Below are 25569 nucleotides of genomic sequence, written 5' to 3' on the forward strand. Positions count from 1 at the left end.
AGAACATACACTTAATTGGTAAAGTTTGTAACTCACATTTCAGGCTGCAATTCATATTCAATTTCATGCAAGCTAAGGACACAGCAGATTTTGCATTTGTGGGGTTAATTTTAAAATGATCTTACTATGCACTCAATTAAAATTTTGCAGCCTTTATTTCAAAATGTGAAAAGCTCTACAAATTACCCAACTCACCAGCTATGGTCCTTGGTTTCCTTGAAGGGAAATTTCTTTGATGACCACAAGAAAATTGCAGTAAATGGCAGGTAAGATTGCCACCACAAGTCTGCTGAAAATACAGGATGAACTCCTGATTGCTTTCGTCATGTGAACAACCCCTTCAGAACAGCCCAAAGCCAGGCAAGGTGGCTTACACCAGGAGTTAATTTAGCCTGCTGGGACTCTTTGCATTACTAAAATGAGCATGATCTTGGCTTGTAAATGGGGGGTAGAATTTTATTTCTCTTTCCGAGGGGCATACATCCATTTTAGAGTAAGCCTTTCAGAATAAAAGTTTTCTTCAACTTATAGGAAATGACATTCCTCTTTTAGATTTCCCTTTTCAAAGCATGCCTCAGATTTCTAACTTGTAGCAGAGAGCTTTTGTATAAGTAATAAAAGTCTTTAAAATTAAAATGCTAATCGTAAACAAACCCAAATGCATGAAAGATATAGTCTGACTGCATAACAAAAGAGAATTATATAATTCTATTTGAGTGAAATCTTTCATCTTTGATTTACAGGTTTGAGTCTGCCTATAACTGAAACCATATTGTTCCATATCTTTCATATCATAGCCTTCCCCAAAATCTTGTTTTAATTAAGGTTCCTTTCAGATTTCAGAATAAAAAGCATGACAGTCTTCACTTATGGCTTTAATATATCTTTTGAGTTTGGAAAATATATAAAAATGAACATCACTCACTTTTAAAAGCTGAGCGAGCTATCAAATACTGTAAGTTGAATACCTCAAGGTATCTCCCAGGGTTCATTAGGTGAGAAAGTTGTAAACAAAATAAAAGTTGCTGTAGCAGAGTTTTGTTCATTTGAAGTAGTCTTACATACATGCCCTATCTCTTTCTCTGATGGTAAGGCAACACGTGTAACAGTTTAAGCGTTCATTATCAGCTAAAGGCACAACTCTATGTTACGTTCTCAAACATGGAATTAAACAGCTAAAGTCACATTGCAGGGAGATCTTGCTGCACTTTGGGGATCTAAAATAAAGCCTAAACCCTTTGAAGCTTCTTAAGCAACATCAGTTCTCTTGGTGCAGGACTACATAAAAGAATCAGTTCATATTCACATGACGACCTGTAAAAAACACCTCCAACACAACCTCCACAGAAACACCTGAGCTTCAAATGAGCTGCACGCACTTACTGAAGATCGCTGCTCTTAGAGTCAGGACGCAGAAACATTTCAGAACAAACTAAAAACACGTTTGAAAAGCCATCCATTTTTCAGAGACTACTTGATCTCTGCTGCACATATGGTGAGAGCTACTGTCAGCTACGGAGGGTACAGCACTTTTTTTTTTAAAGGCAGAGGATCGCTCGTTTTAGAGAATCGTGAATGTGTTTTTATGATAGAAAAGATTACATGAAATGGGGAGGGATGGCCAGGAAAAGGGAAAAGAAAATAAAGCACCACCAAGCACAGTACTTCAGGGATTTATAGTACAAGAAGAAGTGCTTTCCCTTTAGCTAAAATCCCTCATTGTAATTTACACACCTTTCACTTATTCAGCTAAGAACTCGTTTCAGGGAGTTAAAAAATGGCATGTAAAGTAAAGGTGGTGTTTTGTTTTTTTCCATTACACAGAGCAAAGAAAACAAATTCTGTTAACAATTTAACACAGTATGAAAAAAAATTACCCAGTAAAAAGTGTCAGAAAGTGATTCATGGAGTTTACCGAGTATTCTGCTGGCTGTTGCAATTCTCATATCTATAATCTATCATGTAGAATTTTGTAATACTCTACTTCACAATTTATGTTGGTGAGTGGGTCAAACAGCATATAAAAAGCATGCTCTAGGCTCTTTCTCCCAAGCCCGTTTTACTGTAACTCTAGAATTGTAGCGGTTACATTTAAGAAATCTTTAGGGCTCTTTCAAGTCCATCCAAAGAACAAGTGAAGCTGCTATTCAGAGTTTTGTGCCCAGTGTTTATGTTCCATCTGATCTGTGCCACCCAAGCAGCAGACAAGACATGTCTGAGGGTGCTTTGGGGGGATACACAATGATGTCACCCACAGGAAATATCAGGGAGGACTTGGCACTTCACAAGGCTGGCTCTTCTTCCATGGGCTCGCCAGCAGCTCTGTAAAAATAAACAGGCAATCAGAATACAGCACAAGAGTACACAATGACATTGTAGATTTTCATGCATAATCAAAGCTGATTTTTCAGCTCTCTGATGTTTATTTGTGTTATTCAGCTATCCATAAATAGAGTTTCTTTCCTAGGAAGTATAAACAAATGTCAAGTGGAAAAACATTTTAGATCCAAGCAATCACTGAAAATGTTCCTGTTTATATTAGAATATGTCAGAATATTTTATAACTTTTTGTCCAGAAATGTACATGCTTTGTGTCAACAGTCAAATAATTTCATGAAAAAAATAGCTGTGATACTTTTATTTTACAAGCTTTTGCAACAAAAAATACATGCATTTATTTTTTTAAGTGGGCCCATACCATTAAAACAAAATAGTTCACCAGTAGCCAAGCAGTTAGCAGTGTTTCTTTTGGGGTTCTTCAGTGCTCTGATTTTTGATTCTGTGCTTTCACAAATGCATTGCCTGTCTGCCTGCCTGGGAACTCTCAGAACAAATTCTGGACTTGGTCAGCAGATCATCATCATCATAGAGAAGGTATCAATAATACCAAAACAGATTATACACATTTTTTTTATTTGAAAGCCTCTGGAAAATATGCGGCTTAGGCAGGATGAGCTCTTTAAAACAACCAATAAGAAAATAATCAGGACATATGCTGAGCTGGTGTAAAGTGTCATAGTTTCTTGTATCTGACAAGTTACTGCACCTGAGGATTATGCTGGCAATTATAAAATGGGAACCTTCTGAGATCATGGTGAGACCTCAATATTGAAGGGCATAAAATTTGGACATAAACCATTTTTCACCTCAGTCCGTCAGAATACCATATGACAAATGAGCTTAAGAACTCCGTAAAAATAGTCACTTCAAGCAATTTTGAAATGACGGGATAGTAAAAAGTAAATGCAAATTAATAAATAAGACATTTACCAGTTAAATCTTGTGAGCCAGAATAACTGGCTTCAGTAAAACATCCCTCAGAAAGTACAAACTCATGAGATCCCATGGAAAAAAAACGTAATTAATGGGGGCTTGCATGGGCTTTAGTAGTTTATTCAGCAAGGAAGCCAGAGAATTTTAAATGAATCTGGAGTTTATTAAAGTCTTTCCCAATGAGAAATTCAGCAGTGTGTCTTTAAATGATTTTATACAGGTTATTCCTTTATGATTTGGAATGATCACAGATAGTATGTTGAAAAATATGTCAGATGAATGATATATGAAAAAGAAGATGCTTTTCAGACTAATCACTTCCCAAAGAGTTATTGACCCTAAAAGATTATTAATCTATAAATCTCAAATCTTTTGTTCCTCACCACATGGTGGAGAATGTTTCCCATGTACAGTAACCACTGCAGCTCCCTTGTTCCTGAGAAATGAGACGAAGCTGTTTACACTCCCTCCTTTTCCCCTCTTGCATTGTTCTGGCTTGCAGCAGAGACTGCACAGTGGCAGTCAGGGTGGGATGGAGCCCAGTCTGCTGCTGAGATCCTCAAGTGTGATAAAGGATCATGTACCATGTGAGGAATTCATACTGATGGTGTATGTTGCTGATGAGCCGACCACAAGCTTCAACTTTCTCCAGCCACTTTCAGAAGACCTGCATGTCCTCTGGCAGGACAGAAAAGTGCAGTAAACCATTGTTAAACATCCAGGACCTTATGGGGCTCTCTGGAATGAGGATCATTTGGAAGCAGATAACAGTTCAGTTTTTAGGTTCTGCTCTGAGTAAGCGAATGAGGAGATAGTTGTCAATAGATTCCAAATGGATACTGGCAGAGCAGGAAGGAGTGGAGCTCTGGAAGACCTCTGGAAGTTGGGATCTGGGTTATTTATAAGAATCTAGGGAAGCAGTAGGTGCAACAGTCTGTTCACATGTATTTGGCTTCTGGGACTGACTTCTCATGACCATAGCACAACTGAGAGATGATCTCATTCAGGGTTTTAGTCCTGGGCAACTTTTCACTGACAAGGATGCTTTTGAGTGCCAGGACTGGCCTTGAGTGCTCTATTCTAACATACTCCAATATATTGCTACAATATGCCATTACTGTGCATCAGCCAGAACCTAAGCACCAATTGAATTTTTTGTATGCAAGTGCCAGACACAAGGTCCTGTTTGGAAAAGGAGAGGAGGTTAGGGTGTCCTGGCGAATCCAGCTGTTTTCTCTCAGTGTGGGTACTCTCACAGCCTTCTTGTCTCCTTTGGAAGACTTATGTGTATGCTTTAATTTTATTATTGTCAGAGAAGTCACTGGATCTATCCAACGGCTTATTGTTAAAAACATATATTTTTAAGGGATAATGGCTTAGGCCAGAGTTTTGTGTGAGAGCTAGTAAAGTTTTAAGGCCCTCAGTACATAGAGAAAAATGCTATAGTCCCATAACACTGAGCGGTGAATCAGTATATACCCATTCTGCTGAAATCAAAAGTTCTCCAACAAAAATCAAGGGGGCAGAGTCTGACAAGCCACATTTATGTTCCTTCAGTTATGTCACTGTTAGTTACATCAGCTCAGTCATTCTTCCTGTAGCTGTCAAGAAGCTGGCATAAAAACATAAAAGGCAAAAAACCCTTTCCTGTAGTGTATGCACTGACTGGTTCCTCAGAGATGCAGCTGTGAGCTTGGGTCTGATCTGGACTGATTCCATGCAGTCAGCAGATTCAGAAAGACACCAGTTGGGACTGTAATGATTGTAGAACTACAACTGTGATTTTTCATTAAGGCTTCGATGTGGCTTGCTTAAACTGCAAGTTCCTAGGAACAGAGCCCTTGTGCATTAACTCTGTTTTGGTGTGCTGGAAAGAGTGCTCACCTATAACTCTCTATATGTGCAATCCACGCTATGGCAGAATGAAATAGTCTCTCTGCAGTTAATGCTAAACAAAATTATTCCCTTTAAGCCTTAAAACAAAAGAAATAGATGAGGCAAAAATCCTAACATATGGATAAAATCTGGCAAAATGGGTGACATCTTAATATTGTTCTGTGGCAGTTGAGAATCAATAGCAAACATATTCTTTATGGGAATATTATTTTAAAAAGTTCATATCTACAGTTTAAAAAACCTTAATATTTAGGAATATAGATAAATCCTGTACAACATAAAAAAAAAAGTTTCTCTTACCTTATTTTTTGAATTAGAATTACAGAGATTCCTCATAGCTACATCATCAGACACATAAAAATAAAAATTCAAGGTATGTTTCCAAGTCACAGAAACTGCTGAACAAAAGATAGATTTTCTGGCATGGTATGGCTGTTTTATGCCATAATCTGTTCCTAATTTAACTCAGCTGTCTCAGAGAAGATCATTGTAATTGAAAAGTGTTCCTCTGGTAGCAGAGAGCTGGGGAAAAAGAGGTAAGTTTCTATACCATGGTGATGATTCAGAGAGTGTCCAAAGACATCATATAAGAGATCCTGAGTAAGCATATATCCTAGTAAAAATAGACTTTGTATGCATTAAAGAAAAAGGGACTAAAAGTAAGAACCATCATAGTTTAAGAGCAGAATAACTAACTATACGTATATTCTCAAAAGAGGAAGTAATGTCCAAATAAGGCAAATTAATAAAGTATTAACTCTGGAAAGTTAAATATAAACCCTCAATGAGGCAGGTCAAAGGAAAGTCTAAAGAGCAACATGTTAAAGGCATGAAAACTAATAATAGAAAGGTCTTTCAAAATACATCAGAAGAAATGATCAAAGCATAAACAGAGCATCAAGGAAGGTAGACCGCAAAAGCAAAATTAACTATTTATAACTGTGTTCACTAGAGAAGTGTCAGGGAGATTTTATTATTTGCAGATGAACTGTCTTAAACTGAATCAGGACTAGAACAAACTGATATATTGAACATTGTCAAATTGCTAAAAGCAGAAGATATTTGTCCACTGAGTTCTAGGGGAATGCAATTATGATGTTGCTGAAGAAGTAATTATTGAGCATATTCTACTGCTTAATTCAGCATCCACGCAAGAGGTAGAGATGCTAAGAAATGCAATTACCATTTTGGAAACTACAGGAGATACAGTAAGCCTGCATGGGGAAATGGAAAACAGCTACAATTACTGATAGAATTAGTAGGCATTTAGGTAATAGTAATGTGGGTAGGAGTTATGTTTTAACACTTACAGAGAAAGCAAGCCTTACAAATTTAGTAGAAGTTTCTGAAGGAAACAAAGGAAGAGGAATCAAGAGATATTCCTGTGCAAAGAAAGTCTTCCAACAATTTTATCCATCAAAAGTAGGAAACGGATAATAATATTTGTGAATTTTCACCATGGGGGGATTCTCCAGAGCATCTCAAAAAGACTTGACAGGCTACCAGTAGATTTAGGTGATAATGTTTGTTTATGATGTCTAATTATCCATACTAGTCAGTTCTAAAACCCATACAACCATTTCTGAGTGAAAAAGAAGGTAAACAAATGCAAATTAACACACAGTACACAAAAGAGGGGGGATGACAGATTTAACTGTTTATACATAGTGATGACTATGACTGAGAACCTGGAGTTAATGGTAGAGGAGCAGAGAGCAACAGAAACAAGAAAAAGTCCCCATCATTAAGCTACTGTGCAAATCCACAGTGTACCCAACACCTGGAGTTATGCATGCTGTTCTTATTCCACCTTAAAGAAAACTATAAAAGGCACAGACAGGGGCAAGAATCATCAGAGGTAAGAAATTATTTTCATACCGGAAAGAATACAGAGTCTTGAGACAGCTGAAGCCTTTAAAGACAGAAACAGGCCAGAGACTATAAAAAGAGCTGCTTTTATTTCTCACAATGCAAGAACTAGGGGTTCCCCAGTGATTTTACCAGTTTATTAACTTATTAGAGCAAAAATAAAGATGTACAATGCCTGATGAGTCTTTGGGATTCACCACCTGAGTGCCAAAGGATTAACATGGTTCAAAAAAAAGCTTGGAAAAGTTTATGCCTGGGTTGCTATCGTGGATGCTTTTACACAGGATGGGTCAGATACATCTGTTGAGATCTACTGACTCACCAGGGTAAGGCTGGGTCTCAAACTCCTCTGCTCCTCATTCGCTTCCTTATGTGCCCACCACTGGGGGATGAGAGGAAGGTGGGCAAGATAAGGCTGCAGCCTGACCTGGGAAAGCTGTTCTTCAGCTCATGAGCCTGGCTATGACCGCAGATTCTGTGGAGTATGGCCAGGTAGGTTCAGGTTACTCAGCAAAGCTGAGGTGGATACCCAAATAATGAAGCTTTATGAGCTGATACAGAAACACAGCAAGTCATCCTAGAATGGCAGCTAGTTGTACTCTATGATCCAACCAGTTGCTCTAGTATATAATATGATGTATGTAATATAATGCGACATGACTAAAACCGCAACTGGTAGTGCTGTAACGCTGAGAGTAATATCTAAAAATTGCACTTTGTTTTCATTTCCATTTGAATAAAACCTATGCTCAGCTGACTGAGGGCCATAAAGTCAAATTCTGATAAATGTCATTCTCAAGATTTGCTGTTTACTGTAAAAATAGTAAGTGCAAAAGATCTCCCTCCACACCCTTTTATTTTTTCCATTTTAAGAAGAAACATACAGAAGCTCCAATGTATCAGGGACAGCACTGTACTGAATATTTTCATAGCACAATTTCTGAAACAGATGTCTGGCCAAAGCAAAATTCTAATCAGCTAAATGTGTATCTCACATAGGGAATAAGTGGTCATCAACACACAAAAGTTATGGTAGTTAGAAATGTTTTATAGGGCATGCTTGTTCCTTTAATTGCATCTGTATTTAAATCTGTGTTAGAGTCATGCATGTTTTCTTTCCTATCCACAAACTCTTTTTCTATATCTGTTCTCTTCTGAAGTCTATAATCAAGTTTCAATTGGATCTTAAAATGCGGAGTTGTGCTTTGGTAAAATAAAACACCAAAAGCATAGCAGCTTTTCACGGTTTTTACAATTGGACTGCCAGAGAAAATCAAATAAAAAAATAATCAGCACTGTCATTTGAAGAAAAGAAAGAACAAGAGAAGAAAGAGAAATACTTAAGATGGGCCTTAGCCAGAAGCATTTTATCCTTTATTCATCAGTGGTAAATGAGTCAGATATGAGTTGGCCAGGAAAAGAGCTGCTTTACCCAAAATCTGAGTTTAAAGTGAGTCATCTCGCTCCAAACACCAATATATCCGCCAACATAACTGGCAAGAATTTCCTGCAAAGAGACTCTTGCTGCTGCTCTCTTAATCTGGAGGCCTGACCATCCAAAGCTGAAGTCAACAGGACCTCTACCATCAATTCAGTGAGAGGCTGAGAGATTCAGGCCAGAATTATCAGACTGGCTGACCATGGTGGGAACTAAGAGAAACTAAAATTGGCTCCTGACATAATGAAGACACTCTCCAGGCTGCCCTGTCAGCCAGGGCACTTTCTGCTCTGATCCCACCCTACCTGTCACAACTTAACTTTCCCAGACAAACACTCAATGAAAAAAGGCTTGCAGCTGGTCTTCAGAAGGTGACTCCTATCTACAATGTGGGGAGGAGGGACACATCTACAGTGGCCTTATCAAGAGAGCTTGAGAGCCCAAACGATTCCTCATGTCCCTGCAGCTCTGTCAAGTGCCACAGAAACAGTCTGGAGAAGGAGCATTGAATATTTGGTCCTTGATTACAACAAATGTAACAAATGTGAAAAAGCAAAGTTGGACTCCTCGCTAAGTTACTGCAGTTTGTGTTGGCATGTATCTGCGAAATGAACGGCATGTTTTCATGAAATAAATGAAATGATACTGGCATGAAACCAGAGTGTGCAGTGTCTAATCAGTCCCTGGATTTATGATCCTGTGCTGGACTTCCATTCATGCTCAAAATGCAGCCAGGTCTTCTCAGCTGTCCCTTCAGCTCAGAGGACCCTCAAAATCAGACCTTTGGGGTGACCATTTTTGATTCCATATTCCTCCTTATATTCTGCAGGAGGAAAACAAAGCAAATGATGTCCCAAAGCCTCAGAAAACCTAACTATCAATTTTCGCCTGGTGGGACAGCACTTGTATTGTCCTGTCACTCTTTGATGGCAATCTGGTTTCTGATGACTTCTTTGTGGGTTATGAATGTGGAAAGAGACTTAGGAGCGCATGCGTGCAGATGGTTTTTTTCTGCGCTGCTGAAAAATCTCTGCAGCACCACAGAAGATATTTCAAACGAAGCCTTTTTTTCCACATAACAATTCATCACAATGGATTTGTCCCTATAAGAGTCCAGAACTGATGAAGTGTAATGAATCTGGCAGCCACATGAATTCCACTTGTGTACATTTCAGCACATCCATTTTTTTTTCCAATTCTCTCAGCTCCGCCCTGAAATTCTGTTTTCAAAATGGGTAGAAACTGTCACAGGTTATCAGTAAGTAGGTAATAAATACAATAATTAAGTGCAGCGTTAGTCAAAGGGTTATTTTGTACAAATCACGTAGGATCAGCAATTGCTCTCACTGGTTGTAGTTTGAGTGGAGGAGCATAGCAAACACAATTCTTGGTTATTCTAAGCAATGTAAAAATACACAAAATTAACCACACCCTTTTTCAGACAATTTAAAGCTTTGCTTTGTTTGACTGCATTAGTTCCAACATTGTAGCTACAATTCTTTATATTTCAGAGCTATACACACACGAGCAGGCATGTTTCTGTCCCTGGATAGCAGAAGTGTGTCATAACTGTCACATATTTATATGACAAACCTTACATTATTCTTTAGCTGAGCACTAATTAGCACTCTCACAAACCTCAGATATGTCTCCTGTACATCATGGATTCTTCCCTAAGCTTTTATGGATTTGTTTGCAATAATACTAGCACAAGAATACCCATAGCATATTAAAATATAATTACAATCAGAAAGGTAATTATGTAAATACTGTGAACTTTACTAGCTAGCTCTGCTCCCTGTGTGTCTCTGAGCCATGTCTGTTAACTTATTGACAGATGAGCGCTCCCACTGTTGTGAGAGACGTTCACTCCCAATTGCATCCACAACTTTTATCACTGTGCTATTCCCCCACAGGGCTATCAGTTTAGTTCTGATTAAAAGAGCCAATGCAGGAGGCAAGAACCAAATCAAACAAGTAGCTGTCATGACATCGGAGCCATGGATCCTTCTGGCTTCACTCCCACCACCGCTCTGCCTACCCACAGCTCCCTCCTTTCTCTCCTGTTGTTACACAGCTCTGCTCCACAGCTTGCAGGGAGCTGATGAGTCTCCTTATAAGGCTTTTTTCTCCTTTCCTCCTTCCTCCCCTGTTTTCTCTGTGTGATGGAAACTGAATGGTTCCACTGCATTTTGGGTCTTCCTCTACTGGTGAAGGCCAGGAAAATTTGTCCTTAAAATGAGTAAATAGGAAACTCCAAGAACTTCTGCAGTGGCTTTTCTGATTCCTAACAACTCTTTGAAGAAATAGATGACAGGGTATTCAGTGACTATCAATTGTTTTCATCTCTAATTGGCAAAAAACACAACAGCAGTTACTGTATCATTTTCCCAATTTGTGAAATTGAAAGCAATCTTTATTAATGTAAAAAGTAGCTGACAAGCTGGAAAAAACAGTGTTCTCATTCTTTACTGGTATACCTTCATCCTGGTACACAGAAAATGTTGGCCCTAATCCTGGTCAGGATTTCTTTAAGTTTTATACTGGCACCGTTCCATTGCTTCCAGGGAAGTAACTTTTAATGCCTGTCTAATATCATTTAATAATGATCTAAGTCCATCCTTATTAAATTTCTCTGACTGTGTGTTAAATGCCTTCTAAACTAAAACTACAGCAAGTTTGAATAGCTTCCAATGAGAAGAATGTGGCTGATTACACTCGATCACGTCTATTTTCCTCATATGGATATTGCACTTTTTGTGCAGTAAAGAAGAATTAGACATGAGGAAAAAACAAGGTTCTTGTACTAATTGTGAACTTACATCCACCAAAAAAATACCTGCTAGCATAGAATAGCTCAGCTTCTGCTGGTCAAGTGAGAGAATTCACATCCAGGTATGAAAAATTCCAGGTACCTCAATTAGCAGATAATTTTGAAACAACTCTCAGTCTAGCTGTCTTTTTCATCTCACTTGACTGGAGCAAAAGCCTTCTTCTCTATAATAATTGCATACACTTACCTGCTACCTTCCTGAGGGATACACTGCTCAACATCCACTGAAAGAGAGGCCATAGCAGATACTGTTTCTGTCTCCTCCCTCTCTTGTTTCTGAGACTCGGCCAGAGCACAATCCACTGGCACAGAATATGGCTCCACTGATTTCCAGTACTTGCCTAAGGAAAACACACATAATAATTTATGGGAATTTTAGCTAGCACGGTGGTACAAGCATAGTAATCACTTAGTTCAACACTGAATGATTATAATTTAAAATCACTGTGGTGTAAGCAGTACAGTTGAAATTTCAGACTGCAGTGAAGAGGTATATTTCTGAATCTAAGAATGCCAAGTTGGAAAGTGCTTTCATTCCAAGGGCTGTGACACACCCTTCCCCAGAAGGTAATAAACTGGAGGAGTAACGCACAGACTAATGAACGCATACTGTCAGACAGGCTATTGGCTTTATCTGTGCAAGGTGAAGGGAGTTCAGGGCAGAGTTAATACCTAGAAGCTCCAATATGGTGGACTGTTGATGCATATACAGCAAATAAGGGCTAGAAATATGAACATTGTTGTACAAAGTGCTCACACAGCACTGTCTTGAAAAGGAAAAATGTCAGAAATGCCAGCTTGGACTGAAGTGATGTTGCCAGAACAATCAGGTTTGTTAGTCCTGGATGTTCTTTCCCCTCCAACCTCAGGGCGTATACTAGAACAATAATTTATTTAAAACTTTCATATATGAACTGGCTGTTGCTGGAAAGCTGCCAGATATCATAAGGAAAAAAAAAAAAAAAAAAAAAAAAGCAGTGGATTAAAAGCATGAGTATTCTCATCTTTCTGCCTGCAACAGAAGAGACAATAAGAAGCTTCTCAAGCAATGCACGCAATAATGGCAGGTGGCTCATCATCAACGTATAAAATGGTCTGCTACTGCAGGGCTATTGAGAAACAGAGGTTGCTTAGTGGTAACCAGGTGAACAAGTAAGAATTTACATATGTATTTCTTACAGTCCAGTAATCCACCGAGCACTCACTAATTGCCAGGTGGATGACACCTGGAAATTAGGAGCTTTGGGAAGGCTGGGAGTTCTGGACCAGAGCTTACTCAGTGTTTAGCAAGAAGCTTCCAGCAGCTGCTGCAGAGGTTGGATCAGGGTACTTATATGGGAATTAGATGGAGGGTTTCAACAGCTGTGAAAGAGAAGGGATCAAGTAGGGGACTTTTCCAAGGGCTAAAAGGAGGATTTTGGCAGCTGGGCAGTGGGTTGAGCTGAGGTGCTTATCCAGAGGGTAGCTGGAGGCTTTGACAGCTGGGAGGCCAGGCCAGTGGTGGTAATGCCTGTGCTGCACAAAGGCTGCTGAAACCTCCCTCTTTGGTAACACAGCTTTCAACATAGTTTCAGGCTTTTCGAAAGATGAACTTTTCCCTCCAGTGAGAAAGCAGCTGTCAATAAAGCCTGAACATGTCTTTATTCAAAAACATCATTGCAAGATGAAAGCCCAAGTCAATCTGCAAGAACAACCAGCGAGCATGGCCAGCGTGTTTCTTTGAACTCTAATAGTGTGCACGTTTGAGTAGTTAGCAGAATCTTTAAATAACGGGGACCTTCTGGGGATAAAATGTAAAGTGTATTAAGTATCCTACAAAGTTGAGATTAAGTGTTAGGAGGCTGGCTTTGCTCCAAAAGCATGAAAGACACAGCTAAAAAGTTATGTACATAGCAGTAGGCTCAATGATTGGAGCCTGGCAAATTTTATAAAAACAAGACAAAAATATTCTCTATTATTACTGTGCTAAGAGACCATATTCTCTATTCATTAAAAAATACACTAAAAACAAACAAAAAAGTTATATGAGCATTCCACAATGTTCTCACAGATCATATGTGCAAAAGTCAGTCTTTGCAATATACACCCAATTCAAACCCTATAATTTATGAGCTAAATGTTCACAGAGTGGGTGGGGTTTTCTTTTTCAGTAACAGATGTGCAAGAAAATCAAATCTGTTGGCATGGGAATAATACCCCCTCTTGCCTATAAAAGAAATGAACCCATGTTCACTGCTGGAGTTTTCAAGGGCTCTTATTCATAAAATAAAATATTAGTACCCAGCTACCACTGTGTTGCTCTCCTGCAGCAACAATAAAACAGCATCAGTGAGGATTGCTACATCGCATTCATTCATTCACACACAGGCTCGCACACCAGCTGCCCCCTGAATTCTGACTTTCTTGTAACACTAAAACTCAGGGCCAATTCAAGTGTATTAGTGGGCTCTCTGTGCCCATTTAACTGCCCTTCACTCCCAAGTGATCCGTGATTTTCCTTGTTTCTCTGCACTGAGAACTGTATTATAAGAGGGGCTTCAGTGATAAAGAGGGAGAGCAGAGTCAGGCCAGGAAGCAGGTGGCAGCACCTATGCTGCAGTGGAGGGTCCTGGAGAAGGGGAGTGCATGGCAGGGTGTTTGTGATTTGTGGGAGGAAATTTTAAGGCAGTTCCAATTAGGAAGAGCATCCAGGCAGCAGTGGGTACATCATGCGAAGAGGGCTTTGTGATACTTGTGAAAAAGCAGTGGTAGTTTTTTCTTTAAAATCAGAAGGCTGTGCCTTACAAACACCTATGGTAAGCAGAAAAGCTTTGCAAGCTTCCTTTTATAAAAAAACCACCATTTCTATGTTGTGTAGAAAACATACAGGGATTGCTTATATTCTCAACCAAAAGATTTGCAGGCAAGGTCTTGTGGAATGGAGAGGCAATCACAGCATGCAGCTGCAAAGGAGCTTTGTTAGAAACCCTAGGTATGCTGTGGATTGACAATTAAATGAGCTCAAAAAGCATCTGTCTCAAACTGCTTACATCTCTGAAAATGTAATTTCTACTGTGCTATACTGGAATGTGAAATTCTACCAGTCCTGTTACATTCATTGAGAAGAACTTGGTGAAGCTCAGGGGAAAGAATGAAGCATACTGCTCGTTTAATTCATACAAAACTTGAAGAGCAATCGTGGCTTGCAAGAACAAACAATGAAACCAAATCAGTCTTCTAGGTATGCTTTGGCTTTCAGCATGAAAATATGCGTAAGTCTTCCTTAAAGATTTGTGGGAGCACTGATTATTACCAGGAAATAATCAAAATAAATGGTTTTGTCACTGTTACAGGCCTTTCACAACTAGATTTGGACATGCTGTAACACAGCATGCTTGAAAAAAACATTTTGGGGGTGGTATTCCAGCCAGTGAACAGGATTGTTTAGAAATTGCATATTACATGGGTGTGGGAACTACTACTTCCAAATGTATTACATTTCCAAAGGAGCTTTGGATCAGTGTCACAAACAAAACATTTATACAAATTCCATTCTAGTTAGAAAAAAGTTGTTTCCTCTTATTGTCTAACTAAATATTGTATCTTCAATTTTTTGCAACAAACACAGAGGAGGGACTTTTTTTGTCTAAAATACTGCTAATATTCTTTATCAAAGTTGGATCACAGAAACACAGACTCAATATACATGCAAGCAATCATCCAAACAAATCAGGCTTTCTCGGTATCTCTTGAGGTGCTACCCCACAGCCTAATGCTTTTCAGCCTATATAACTCCCTGTAATATTCAACAGGTGCTTGCTTCTTTTAATTCCATTTAAATATGCATTCTCTGTAAAGCTGCACTAAGCTTCCTCAATGCTCCTTTACTTGGTCTCTCTCCAGACAAAATGATGTCTGCTTTGCCTTTCAGGTAATAGCTGCAAGAAAAGACAGAATATTGTGCATAAAAAACTCCACACCCTAAGCAGCCTGACTTTGGTTTCAGAACAGCCCACTGGACTGCCGTGACTACCGGCTCAGCTCAAACCTAAGTGTGTTCTGGACAAGCAAAGTCAAGTCGCGCTACAGGGCTCTGAACTATGTTTTTAGACACACACTATATATTTGTTCCTAAATCCATTCCTTCTTTCTGAACTGCCATCACTTGTGTTTATTTCTAGTAAGACACTATGCCTTTCTCAAGACAGTATTATTTTTTTCTAATTCACCCTTTTTTTGTTTCAGATCCATTTTCATTAAATAATGTGTCTTATTTCAAATAGAATTGCATATTCTTTCTTCATGCCTGTGGCCTGTGTGCAACTTTCCATCCCTATTATAACTTACAAACCTGCTCTATCTTGCATAGTACATGAATCTCCTTAATTAACTGATTCCTTCTAGATTATTAACAGGGAATTTTAAGGAAGGTACTAACTCATGAGCTACCCTAGGACATACCACCCAGCAAAAATGACTTGCTGGAATTTATCATATACAGCTGATCTACTTAGAGCATTTGCATATCTGGGTGACTGGACATGAGGGATGAATTATATACCTACAATGAATTTTAATTGTCACTTTAAAATTAAAATCACATTGATAATTACTGCATGATCAATGGATAATGCATGGTGTCCCTTTTAAAAACTGCATTTATTTTATGCAGATGGATCCTAATTATTTGTGATTCATCTAACATGAAGCAAAACATTTGTTATTCATTTGTTATTGTTAAAGAGCCAGCAAGCAGTACAAGTCAGGAAGCTCTCACCGCCTTGGTAAAATGGCAGAGAGCAGAAGATTAAATAATTTAGGTGTAGTCTGCTCAGTTAGATTAAGGCAACTGATGGCAAAGAGAAAATTTTTCAGTGAGACCAGAGCAAATGCCCTAAAGCATCTGGGTAATAAAGGATAAGGTTCAGGGCACAAAAGTGAAACCATCAAGTACCCTCTACACCAGAAACAGATTCAAATCATTTTTCCATGGACCAATGTCCATTTTGAGCTTTTAAACTTTATCTCAAACTCCTATACATCTCAAAGTCAGTAACTTGTAAAATAGAATCTGAAGAAACTGTTTGTTAGAGCTCTAATTTAGGTGTCTGTTCCTGTTCTCACTGACAACCATCTATTTCAGCCAAACTGCTATGGAATAGAAAGATTTGGGAACATCCAGGAATCAGTAAGCTCTAAATAATTTCAATGGGTTAGTTTTTCAGGGCTAAATACACAGCAGAAACAAAGAGATGTCAAAAAACTCACAAAAAATAAAACCATATATATATATATTAGACACAGCATGTTGGTTTATACATAAAACATTTGTGTGTTCTTTTCTCTGAAACAATATTTTAATGCCTATGACATTAATTAATAATAAAAAAATACCCCAAACCCACCATCCCAAACTGAGAAACATACTTTGAATTTCAGTGGTCTTTTTTAAAGAAGCTATTGCATTCATATTGGGGATTTGGTGCACAATATCTTCTGGGAGAGGCTCCAGCTGCAAGAATAGAATAGAATAATATAAATTTTCAATAAGCCACAGGGAAGTAAAACAAACTGAAACAATCTAATCCTCAGGAAAAGCTCTGCCCAAGAACTGGTTAACATTTTGCTGGTATCAGTTCTAAAAGTATAGCCATGATTTTGTTTTCTGTTTTCCAGCCATGTAATTGAATTCCAAGGGGCTTTTCTATTGGCTGCAAGACTAATCTATGGACTATCTGAAGCAGGTGCATGTCTGTGTATTATTCATTAAAAAAATGCTAGTTATTTGTGTAATTTTTGTAGGTTCCTCACAAACCAAATTCCACTGCGTCTGTATATGCAGCTGGACACTCCAAACAAAACCTTGCTGAAGCCACACTGGAACTGAAGTGTGCACACTATTATCTTTATTTTTCTGGTGTTATTGCATCTAACCATCTTACACATTTTAAGATTTACGAGGGAAAACCAGAAAACACAGATGTTTTTACTAGCTTTGCATTAATTTCAGATAAAATAGTAGATAAGAAATAGTTATGCAGATCAGTAGTAAGAGTTCTCTTAAGTTTTTTATAGTTAGCTGTGTTTTAGTGAGCCAGTTTTAACTGTATATTCTTTGAGTAGGACTGCATCCTAGTAAATTAGCAGACGGACACATTCAGTTACTGGAGAGTTACTTTTGCCCTGATACGGATACATATACCAAGCAAACTGTATTTTGAAATTCATCCACATGAGCTTTTTTGTCCATACATTTTCTCCTATAAAAAGGGTAAAAGATTGTTTGGGCTAAATGTGTCTTCTTGTACTGAAATAACTGTAGTCTTCTTGAACTATGCTTAGAGTCCAGCCAGTTTTTCTGCTGCCCATGTAGGCTGCTAAGGCTGGGTGTGGAGGCATGCTTCCTGCAGAGCCAGGAGCAGCAACCCTGGCAAGGTGGACAAGGAAGAGCGATATCAGTACCAGTCTTCCCTCTCTAAAGCTAAAGAAGTTTGACCACCGTTGACAGGAGACATCTGTACTGCAGACAAAACTCTTTCTTAATCATGTCTGGGTCTACTTTAAACTAGGTCAAGTGAAGCCCACCCAAGGAGCTTCCTCTGTGAAGTTAACAGTTCAGTAGCCATCGTATATTGTCCTCTGGGTTGCTACCACTGCATTGCCACCCACCAACTAGATAAAATCAGCTTTGATCCAAGTACAGAAACTGGGAAGTAACTGCAGTGTACATACTCCCTTAGTAGTGCTACTGTAAGCAAGCTCAGCTACAAATACGAAAACTTCTGGGATCCTACCATTACGATCAGCACTGAATGTCTGTCAGTGATAAAGACATTGCAAATATCACCAGTCCTTTCAAGTCTTGGTAACTAAAATGAATAGGGCTGTTCATGTCATTATTTCCCTAGAATCCCATATGGGATCGCATCTGGAAGATTTCCTTGTGGCTAGAAACAATAGCACTATGTTTTGTTTTGAAATCACTCTATTCTGTGCAGTGAGCAAGTGTGCAGGGAAATGCTGGCAGGACCTGACTGGGTCCCAACTCTACTCAGTTACTGAGGAGACCAAACTGCAAAGGAGAACTGTAGCTATCTAATACGTATCATGGTTTAGAACAAAGAGAGCAATTACAATAAAAATAATATTTACAGATACATTTGCAATTCTTAAACCACATTTTCTTCATGGGTTATTCTATTTGGTAAGTCTTGCAGGTACCTGGGGGAAAACTGTGTGTTTATGAAAACGCCCACCAATAGATCAAGCTTTGCAGATTTTAGAACAATAGTCTATATAATAATCTTAATTATTGGGGTTATGTAGATAAATAGCACTTGCTCTTATCATGTGTTATTTTCCATTTGGCCAGGAAGAGGACAAATCCTGAAGTTCTGTTTGGTCATACTGGGTGCAGGAACACAGAAGGGGAAGCAAACAGCAGTGTAAGGATTCTGTTTTGACAATTTCCTAAGTCCTAAGGTTTTGACGACCAATACACTCCCTGAAGTAGGACAAAATAGCTCCAGTATATGACAGTAGGAGTAATATTATCAGGTATGGAATTGCCAGACTGTAAGATGTGAGAGCTGTGTCTTGCTTTGTCCTTTTATTACCTTGAGATTCTTTCTGCAGACCTCTTGTACTAATTATCAAGGTGGAAACAACTAATGTTGAGATAGAGAGAGTTCCTATTAAAAGCTGAATATTTTGTTGCCTTCTTCAGAGCTGAATTTTTGCAAGAGCCAAAAAACTGTCTCGATTTTTCCTAATGACACCTCTGTATTTATCAGTACAGAAATATTTAAGTAGGCTGCATTTGAATATCTAGACATATCAGATTAATATTTGGAAATGGTAGCTGCGTTTTTAGAAATTAGGATAAGTTGATGAATCACTAAAGATGAAAGAGGGTCAAACATCCAACAATTATCCCAATCATTACTCCATCTGCTAGCTCTACTAACAGATTTGTAGGTGATGTGAGTATAGTAGTCATGTTTGATCATTTCCTTAACTCTTTTCTTCCACAAAACTTGCATTTCATATCTCAAACTTAGCTTCTGCTCTGGAGCTATTTTGCCTCCTCACTCTTCAGGATAGCCAGACAGACCTTGGTTCCTCTTCCATATCAGGGAAACCTTATCAGGCTCCAGAATTCATTACATCATATACCCTGCTCAGCCCAAAATTCAGTACCATTACAAAACCCCTGCAGAAATAGTCAGTGGGTTATAGCAGCTATTTCTATACACTTTGAAATGAGACTGTCTGCCTTTGTAAGAATGATTTCTGTTGGCAGCTATCCACTGGTTGGATACAACTATACAGATGTAGGGGTGTCCCTGGAAAATATCAGCAGTTAGACCCAACAGTGAACAAAAGAAATAACTCTACACCTGGCATATATGGCATCATCACCTTCCCTCCTACACTTACTGGCACTCAGATCATGATGTCTATTAAAGCTAGAGGCTAACAGAAAGGAAGCTGAAAAGAGCACTGGAAATACACTGTCAGGAAAGAAATCTTACAGCGAAGAACAGCTCAAGTTTGCAGAAATAACCAAACCACTGGAGAGACAGTTTGGATCAGACACAAAGGGTCATATTTTCAAAGTTTTTACATGGCTGAATTGGACTTTTGTGCAATATAGTAGAAGATGAAAGTAGAAACTGCGTCCACTAATCATTTTTAAAGTAGGAAAACCAATGTAAATGGACAAAAATCACTTGGGCTGCCAATGTCTGCCAGAGGTATATCAACAAATGCTTGAAGAAGGAATTAATGATGGAAATTTCATGTGCCCAGAAAGAGATCTGAATTGATCCTTGAGAATGTGGAGAGAATCTGAAACTACGGGAGTCTTTACTGAGCTGGGAATTCTAGCAATATTTTGCATTGTTCTTAGCAATGTCATGTTTTAAAACACCAAGTTTAGTTTCAGTGAAGATTATTGTGGAGTGTAGCTAGAGATAACTGACAAGTGAAACTATTGCTAGCATAAGGTAAGGAGCATGAAGTGTCCTGACAGAAGCAGAGAAAAGGGAGGAGGCAGGCAGGCACCTCAGGGATACCTAGGCTGTAGGGGAAAGCATTACAAACTCCCTTTCTTGGATACACAGTGCAAGAAGCATATTAGCACCAAGACTGGGCTTTGTTGCTCTTAGGGTTGCCTATGGTTACAGAGAACTAAGTTCGAATATCTCACAGGTCCTCTGCGTTTGTATATTAACAATCTCAAAGATTCTGCAGTTTCTGTTTATATATTAGGCAGGTGTTTTTGTGATCCACTGATAAATGAGTCATTTTTCAGTAAGGAATAGGTTCAAAGGCACAAAGGGTCATTAGCACCTACCAGTCCCCGAAAACCAAGGGATGCCTTGGAATTATGTAACATTTATGTAATTTATGTAACAATTACGTAATATTCTCTGTTTCCTTGTTCAAATCACTTCCTGACTAGCACTGCCCACTTTGGGGACTTCGATAAGTAACATGAGCACATACTTTGCTCCAGTTTCCTAGCCTATCTGATTCTCTATTTCTGGGCCAGTTTCTGGATTCTGGGTTTATGCAAGCAGCAGTTGACAGGTGGTTTAGACTCAGTGTTAATTATTTTCTAATTATTACACTCAGTTTAACAAAGAGGATGTGAGATTGTGACCAAGTTTACCATGCAATTTAAAATTGATCTCATGCCATATTCACTTCCATGAGTATTTCCATTTTGGAGAGAGAAATGCTTACCTGTTCTGGTAAATAACCCCTTTTAATGCAGTCCAGGCCTTCTTGGCAGAGCTCACTGCCTAGCTGGCAAGCAGCCCCAGATTCACACTGAATTCCACAAAGGAGAAAATGCCAACTTTTCATCATCAGCAGGAAAGCTGCAGAGTATGAGCTTTCCACTTAAATTACCATCCCCTCCTAAATGCCAGCTCAACAGATTGCAAGAAAGAAGCACATACTTCACACTCTGCAAGAAAATTGTCCAGTATAAGTTTTCAAGCATGCTTGGGAGCCAACCAATCACAATGTTTTGTCAAATTCTGCTTCAGACTGAAATTCAAGCCAGAAGAATATTTACTAGAAGATGTTAAATTTAGTCACTTGAAAATGTTTTTGCACTTAGGGCCAAACTCAGCCTTGGCTGACACAGTCAATGGGAGCAGGCATGCATTCTCTTTGTGCCTTTGTTGCAGGGTCCCGCTGGGCAGAGCACACTGTGGACTTCACTACTCCGCTTCCTCTACGCAAAGAAGAGCATGACCCTGTCTGTGACTAATTATCACTTGTTATAGACCATGGCAAACTGCTGTACCATGTAGAACTAAGAGACATTGCCCTAACCTGTAAACAGATCAAAGGGACCATGATGTCAGACTGACTTCTATGTCCCATAGAAATATCCCACCTGGCTGCTTGAAAAGGGATGGGATGAAGGAAGAACTAAATCCTTAGTTTTTCACTCATAGAGTTTTGTGCTTGAAGGAATCCTTCTTTACTCTCTGTGGCTGCAGAAGGACCCCTAACTGAATGCAGTTATGCTGGAAATAAGATGCAGGATTTAGGAAACTGAAGTCAAGGAAAGCTTATGCCTGAGGGCTTTTTAAATCTAGGTAGTGATTCTTCAGAATTAATGTGGAGGAAAGAAACCAGAACCTACCCTTGCATGTAGAGATCAGCCTTACTCACCACCACCTGGCACCAAAAGGCATAGCATAGGTCTTTATAGTACTGAAGCTAGGACAGACAAAATAGTGTGAATTTCCATCCTGCATGACAAAGATTTTGTGGAAAAATCTCAATATTCAACCCAATTTTCACACACTTCTTGAAATAAGATAAAAATCTTACCATTTAATGCTTTCTTAATTGAAGTATTATGTATATCTATCTACGCTTTAAGTATTTGAAACTATAAAACCAATCTGTGAAAATCTGTAGAATCATTTAAAGAGTATCACAATAAATGAAATAATTGAATTTTAAGCACAAAAGTATATCAGTATCTCAGAAATGCTTAGGTTTAAATGCAATGTCTCTTTTCTAATTATCTGAATCCATCATTTCCTTTGTTTTTACAGATGCTCTTTTAATGGACAAGCTCTCAAATCAAGTTGAGAAAATTCAGAGATATTTTAAATCAACTGATGTTCATCCTGCCTTTTTGCCTTCCTGAAGGATTTCCATGTTTTCCTTTTGGATTTCAAGGGAATCCAGCTGCTTAATCTCTTCTCACCTCTTAGGAAGATTTCCTTCCAAAGAGATAACCTACAGGGTTCCTAATTAGCTCTGCAAATGGTCAAATGGATTCTTCTCAAAGTGACATGGAAAATTTCTGTTTGTACACATAAGCATGAACAAGAAAACCTAAGATCCTAAAATACTTTGTAAAGTATTTTTACATGTAAACTTCCTAGTTAATGATTTTTATCTTTATAACATTCATCCTTACCTTTATTTCTATAGTTTCAGTTTTAGTTTTCTCATCATTTAAGGAGGGATTCACACAACCAAAGCAGACTGAGCCATTTTGGATACTATAGGGTGTCTTGCCTGATTTCCAGTTGCCTCTCAGAAAGGACGTGGATCTCCTCTAAGTTCTGTGTTAGGTCTGCCAACCCTGTATTGATGTCCTGGATATCTAAGGTATCTAAAAAGGCACAGGGCACCTCTGTTTAGGGAATTGGGTCTCGGCAATTAATGTTATACGTACCTCCAGTCAGAGAAAACCAACAATTATTATGTCATTTGTGTTTCTGTCAAAGTGTGAAATAATTGTTCACAAGTAATTCTGCTGAGAATTTCAGAAGTATCGACCACATGTAGAAAAGAAACCTTTTTAATAGTTTTTTGGTTAGTCTTTAAATCCACAACTGTATGCAGGAATTTCCTGTGCCGTGCTCAAATTATTTAAAGATTAACTTGATAGTGTATTCTTTTCCTAGTGGCTCCACTTGCATTTATTAAGAGTAAAAAGTTATCTTGCTAAAAAGATCACTGTGCTACAAGTCATATATAACTAAACGCAAAATATATCCATTTTGAATCGCAACCTGTTTTCTGTCTTGGTGTTCAGAGACAAATTAAGAAAAGCATTTTTTACTTATAAGTTTGATGTTACCTCTACGTATCAGACCAACTCTCCATGTAAGTTGGAAGTTGTGGCTAGTTTTACAATTCCTCTATTTTAAAAATGTTATTCTGCTGGTAATAAAACATATGAAACAGTGAATTTCTGTATTGACAAGTCCTGGCCAAAAACAACAAAAGAAAATAAAAAGTTTTCACAAAACTGTGCAAAATGTTTATGAATTCTAATCCTCAGCACATGAATAAATACATCTGACAAACTGCAGAGTATTTTACAAAGGCCTTTCCCAACCTTTCTAATTTGAGTTCAATTACATGTGTAGTGTTTAGAAACTGAAGTTCACCTTGCCAATATTTTTAAACTAGGGTTGCACTACATACGATTATTTGTAAAAGTGAAGGGCAGATAATAAGTTATAATTATCCTATTAATCACCTGTAAAGAATTGCATTCAAGGAAGAATGCATCCTCAAATTACAATAATTGGTTGTTTGAAGAGAAACATTTTTTTATGTGCCTGGCAGGAACACACTTGGAGTTTGCTGTGCAAGTTCATGAATATTATGATAAAATCAAGCGATGTATATGCTATGGGCCATGTGGTGTAGATTGACATAAATCTATAGATGTCAACAAAAGTGATGATTTCTAACTGCTAACTAGGTATCAGACTTCCTCATTAGTGTCTACTCCTCAGCAACACCTTTACTTGGTCTTTTAAGGAAACATCAGTTTCTTATAGCAGTGTTGGTAACAACATGCTCTCTGGAGTATTCTTCTCTTCTTAGGAAGCACAGCGTATTTTCTCTTTGAATTTCTGCTGCACCAGACCATTTAATGCACATCCCTAAAGACAAAGCTGTGAGTAAGAACATGTGAAAATAATGCTTATTGCATGAGATGTTTCAGGTTATTACTGTTCATATATTATTACAAGTTAATTAAAAATGCCTGCATGGTTATGTTTTTCTTCATTCCCAGCTACTGAATTTTTGGGTCTCCTGAAATTTGCTTTGATATATTTTGAAACAGATAGACCCAGAATTTATCTAATTTCCTGGCTTCTAGTTACGCTAAAATAAAATGGAAGAAAATCTCTATTCCAGTACACTTATTCCATTCCTTTTTCTCACAATTGGTATTTTTTCTCAGCTAATGCCTAGTCAGTGACAGCAGAAATAGTAGTTGGGTGTGATATAGTGTTAAAACAATACAAGACTGTTTTCATAAATGGGTAGCACCACCAAATGGTCATAACCGGATAGAGGGACCCAGGCGCCTACACAGAGGAAGACACATCACATCATCAGCATTGTACCATTTGCATTAGTCCCACAAGGGTGCAAATTTCAGGGAATGGGTTTAGAAGGGCAATGAAAAGCCACTGATGCCATAAGATACTACAACAGGGAAGATGATATCAGCAGTGGCCTGGAATGGCAGTTGGTCAGGAAGGCAATACTTCATTCACTAAGATTGTCAAATGCCTTAAACTAGGTTTTATAATCTATATTTCAGCACATAAATAAAAGGACCAACACTGAGCTGAGCATCTTTTCCAATAGTGCATGACACCATGCTGGAAAAGACTCCTTGGGGGACTTGTTGAAGGTGATAGTAGATAAAACCCAGTGATAGCTTTTTTGTGGACATGTCTACTTCTTTACATTTCTGAGCGTATTTTTTAAAAGAGCTATCACTTTATTTATTGCATGTATAATGTAAAAAATAATAAGCATAAAAATATGTTCCTTGATGGGTCATAAAGATGAAAAAAAGAAGATCTAAAAGAACAGTTAGAAAATTCTTCTAATCAGTATCCATCAGAAGACACATTGCTTTACATTATTCACATAGGTATGAAGTCTTCAAGTGTAAGGGAACTGGCGGACTAGTTTGCAGTTTGGCACTAATACATTTGATTGGAGAGATTATATAGCGGTTGCCACTTTCCCTGGGAAAAAAAAAAAAGTAACACACTGCACTTTATAACAAGATCTTGCAAAATTCACAATTTATGGTAAAGGCTTTTGTGTTTTCATAAATTATTTTGGCTGCACCTTCAGCAAGCTTATTTTCCTTCTCACCATATTTATAGGAGAAAAAGGTATTTTCTAGTGGACAACAGAGCAATTTTCACTAATTTGAATGCTTATCTTGTGTTTGTGTACATAAATAGCACAT

At 38.2% G+C, this 25569-nt stretch overlaps 1 protein-coding gene across 1 annotated transcript in view; it reads right to left on the reverse strand.

Annotated features, from left to right (window-relative positions):
• Positions 1 to 885: 885 nt before the first annotated feature.
• Positions 886 to 25569, reverse strand: part of HDAC9 (histone deacetylase 9) — a 281056-nt gene continuing 256372 nt past the window's right edge. Inside the window, exons 24-26 of the mRNA XM_026843099.1 lie at positions 16716 to 16800; positions 11497 to 11650; positions 886 to 2322 (exon numbers count right to left, since the gene is read on the reverse strand). Of these exons, the coding sequence (XP_026698900.1) occupies positions 2283 to 2322; positions 11497 to 11650; positions 16716 to 16800 (279 nt within the window). The 3' untranslated portion in view covers positions 886 to 2282. The remainder of the gene's footprint in view (positions 2323 to 11496; positions 11651 to 16715; positions 16801 to 25569) is intronic.

Source organism: Athene cunicularia (genome assembly GCF_003259725.1).
Source record: "Athene cunicularia isolate RWA chromosome 2 unlocalized genomic scaffold, athCun1 chr2_part1, whole genome shotgun sequence".
In the NCBI taxonomy this organism is placed as follows: domain Eukaryota; kingdom Metazoa; phylum Chordata; class Aves; order Strigiformes; family Strigidae; genus Athene; species Athene cunicularia.